Source organism: Fukomys damarensis, unplaced genomic scaffold, assembly GCF_012274545.1.
Source record: "Fukomys damarensis isolate Sample0158 unplaced genomic scaffold, DMR_v1.0_HiC HiC_scaffold_37, whole genome shotgun sequence".
In the NCBI taxonomy this organism is placed as follows: Eukaryota; Metazoa; Chordata; class Mammalia; order Rodentia; family Bathyergidae; genus Fukomys; species Fukomys damarensis.
The window spans coordinates 970,137-973,046 of NW_022900949.1; the positions used below are offsets into that span (position 1 = coordinate 970,137).

The following is a 2,910-nucleotide window of genomic DNA, read 5'->3' on the forward strand; positions in this document are numbered from 1 at the left end:
CCCCGGCTGGAACGGCCAGCGTGACGCCCCCGGGAACAGCCAGCCCGACCCCACCTGGAACAGCCAGTTCGAGGGCCCCTGGAACAGCCAGCACGAGCAGCCACCCTGGGGTGCCGGGCAGCGAGAGCCGCCCTTCCGCATGCAGCGGCCGCCGCACTTCCGGGGGCCCTTCCCACCCCACCAGCAGCACCCGCAGTTCAACCAGCCGCCGCACCCCCACAACTTCAACCGCTTCCCGCCCCGCTTCATGCAGGACGACTTCCCCCCACGGCACCCCTTTGAGCGGCCGCCCTACCCACACCGCTTCGACTACCCGCAGGGGGACTTCCCGGCTGGTGAGTGCCCGGCTGCAGTGCCACCCCTTGTCAGCCCGAGGGGGAGGGGTGTCAGAGAGGTGGCAGGAGGCTGAGGCGAGAAGCTCTCCTGTTGGAGGCCGTCCTGGGCACCTTAGCAACTTGGTGAGCAAGACGTGCCCCAGAGTTACAAAGCCTGGGTGTGAGGTCTGGTGTGGGCACCTCACGGGTGAGAAGAGCAGGCCCGGCTCTGCCACGCTGGCCAGGGCCTTGTCCTCCGCCCCTGATGTGGGCGGGCAGGCCGGTGGGAGCCAGCACGAGGTTTCCAGCCTGCCCTTACCACCACCCCGGCCACCGCATGCCTCACCCCGGGATCAACGAGCACCCACCCTGGGCCGGGCCCCAGCACCCTGACTTTGGCCCGCCCCCCCATGGCTTCAATGGGCAGCCGCCCCACATGCGGCGCCAGGGCCCACCGCACATCAACCACGATGACCCCAGCCTGGTGCCCAACGTGCCCTACTTCGACCTCCCCGCTGGGCTCATGGCCCCACTTGTGAAGGTAGCGCCCCTTGGGGACCCCCAGGCTGCGTGAGGCCCAGGTCCTGGCAGCGGGCACAGGGAGGGGAGGGTGGCACCCATGCCCAGGCAGCCCACCGTGGCCCCCCGCAGCTGGAAGACCATGAGTACAAGCCCCTGGACCCCAAGGATTCCCCAAGAAATTAAAGGACATATTACTGAAGCATGAGTATTAGAATGGAAAGGAAGTTTGGGGAAGAGAGTTATATCCAGACACTGCTTTCTGGAATAGTGATTGTAACCAGCTGGTCCCCATATCTCTCTACAGATGGAAGCTTCTGTAAGTCTGATATTTCTTTGTTACAAGTCACTCCAGATGTAACCATAGAAGATGGAGTTTGGTGATTTTGAAGAACAATTTTTTCTACAGCCCACCCTCCCACGACAGGCCCCGGAACAGGTGCGCAGCGGGCAGGGGCGGGTGGCGCCGTGTCCCCTGGAGGGACAACGCCTCACCCGGCGATGGTGCCTTACAGTGAAGGCTGGGAGCAGAATGGGCTCTACGAGTTCTTCCGGGCCAAGATGCGCGCTCGGCGGCGGAAAGGCCAGGAGAAGAGGAACAGGTGTGGGCTGGGCCAGGGCGGGCGGCGGGCGGCATCCCTCGCCCCTTGTCGCTCACCTCTCACCGCGCTGTCCGTGCAGCGGGCCCTCCAGGTCCCGGAGCAGGTCCAAGAGCCGCGGCCGCTCCTCATCCCGCTCCAACTCGCGCTCCTCCAAGTCCTCCGGCTCCTACTCGCGCTCCCGGTCGCGCTCCTGCTCCCGCTCCTACTCCCGCTCCAGGTCCAGGTAAAAGCAGCCACCTTGCCTGCCCCACCCCACCCCCACCCATGGGGCCACCGTGCTGAGCCGAGCTGTTCCTCAGGAGTCGCAGCAGGTCCCGCTCCTCCCGGAGCCACTCCCGCTCCCGCTCGAGGTCCCGGTCCAAGTCCTACTCCCCAGGAAGGCGGCGCCGCTCTCGGTCCCGGAGCCCCACACCACCGTAAGTCAAGTCCCCGCCCGGGTCCCTGTGCCTTGCCCTGACATTGGCTGCCCTGAGGGCCCCTCAGGACCAGGGGCGTCGCCGTTCAGTACATGGGTTCTGTTGTATCCTAAAACCCCGCCTGCTTGCTCAGGTCCTCGGCGGGTCTGGGTGCGAATTCAGCGCCGCCCATACCCGACTCTCGTCTGGGAGAAGAGAACAAGGGGCACCAGATGCTGGTGAAGATGGGTGAGTGATGTGGGGACAGGCACGGGTGCCGCGCCCCAGTGGGAGCAGGGTCTCACCCGCGTGTCCCTCCCAGGCTGGAGCGGCTCCGGTGGCCTGGGCGCAAAGGAGCAGGGCATCCAGGACCCCATCAAGGGCGGCGACGTGCGCGACAAGTGGGACCAGTACAAAGGCGTGGGCGTGGCGCTGGACGACCCCTACGAGAACTACCGGCGCAACAAGAGCTACTCGTTCATCGCGCGCATGAAGGCCCGCGACTGCCCGCAAGGAGGAGAGGGAGGACTAGGACAGGCCCCCCGCCGTGCCCTCGCCCCTGCAGCGTCCGTGTTGCTGTAGCCTGGACACCCGCCCCCGAGGCCCCAGAGAGGGTGAGGGCGGCGCGCTGCGGGACCCCCACACCAGTGCGCGTGCGGCTGTGGCCACGTGGGTCATAAACTTGGGAAGTTCTTCCCTCTGGGCGCGGCGCTCCCTGCAAGCACCCTGTAGAATGTCCCACTTGTAGATCTCCGTAGCCGTGACTCGTTCGGGCATGTCCGATACACGACAAAACGCGTTCTGTTAACATTTTCTGGTGAATTTTACTGTTTTGCCTTCCAATAAAGCCCTTTTTTAAAGCCCGGCCCCACATACGTGTGACCCGGGCCTCCTCGGGACCTCGCTGTCGCCTGCTGCGATTCTGGCCTGGGTGCTGCCCTCCCCTCGCATAGCCGCCCAGCTCACGGCCATTTCTTGGCTTGGGACCACGCCTGATGCCCAGCTGTCATCCGGGGCTCACGGCTCCTCTGCCGGCCCCTGCAGGACGTCCTCCCCGGTCTGTGCGCTGTGCCTGCGGCG

At 65.7% G+C, this 2,910-nt stretch overlaps 2 protein-coding genes across 2 annotated transcripts in view; one reads left to right on the forward strand and one right to left on the reverse strand.

Moving 5' to 3' along the window:
* The window catches only part of Cherp (calcium homeostasis endoplasmic reticulum protein), a 9,918-nt gene extending 7,267 nt beyond the window's left edge, over positions 1-2,651 (forward strand). Inside the window, 10 exon segments of the mRNA XM_033759379.1 lie at positions 1-339; positions 615-855; positions 966-1,006; positions 1,189-1,272; positions 1,349-1,435; positions 1,515-1,658; positions 1,735-1,851; positions 1,985-2,079; positions 2,153-2,333; positions 2,335-2,651. The exon segment at positions 1-339 is cut by the window's left edge and continues 3 nt beyond it. Of these exon segments, the coding sequence (XP_033615270.1) occupies positions 1-339; positions 615-855; positions 966-1,006; positions 1,189-1,272; positions 1,349-1,435; positions 1,515-1,658; positions 1,735-1,851; positions 1,985-2,079; positions 2,153-2,333; positions 2,335-2,362 (1,357 nt within the window). The 3' untranslated portion in view covers positions 2,363-2,651.
* The window catches only part of CUNH19orf44 (chromosome unknown C19orf44 homolog), a 12,282-nt gene continuing 11,965 nt past the window's right edge, over positions 2,594-2,910 (reverse strand). The window contains exon 10 of the mRNA XM_033759495.1: positions 2,594-2,908. Within this exon, the coding sequence (XP_033615386.1) occupies positions 2,848-2,908 (61 nt within the window). The 3' untranslated portion in view covers positions 2,594-2,847. The remainder of the gene's footprint in view (positions 2,909-2,910) is intronic.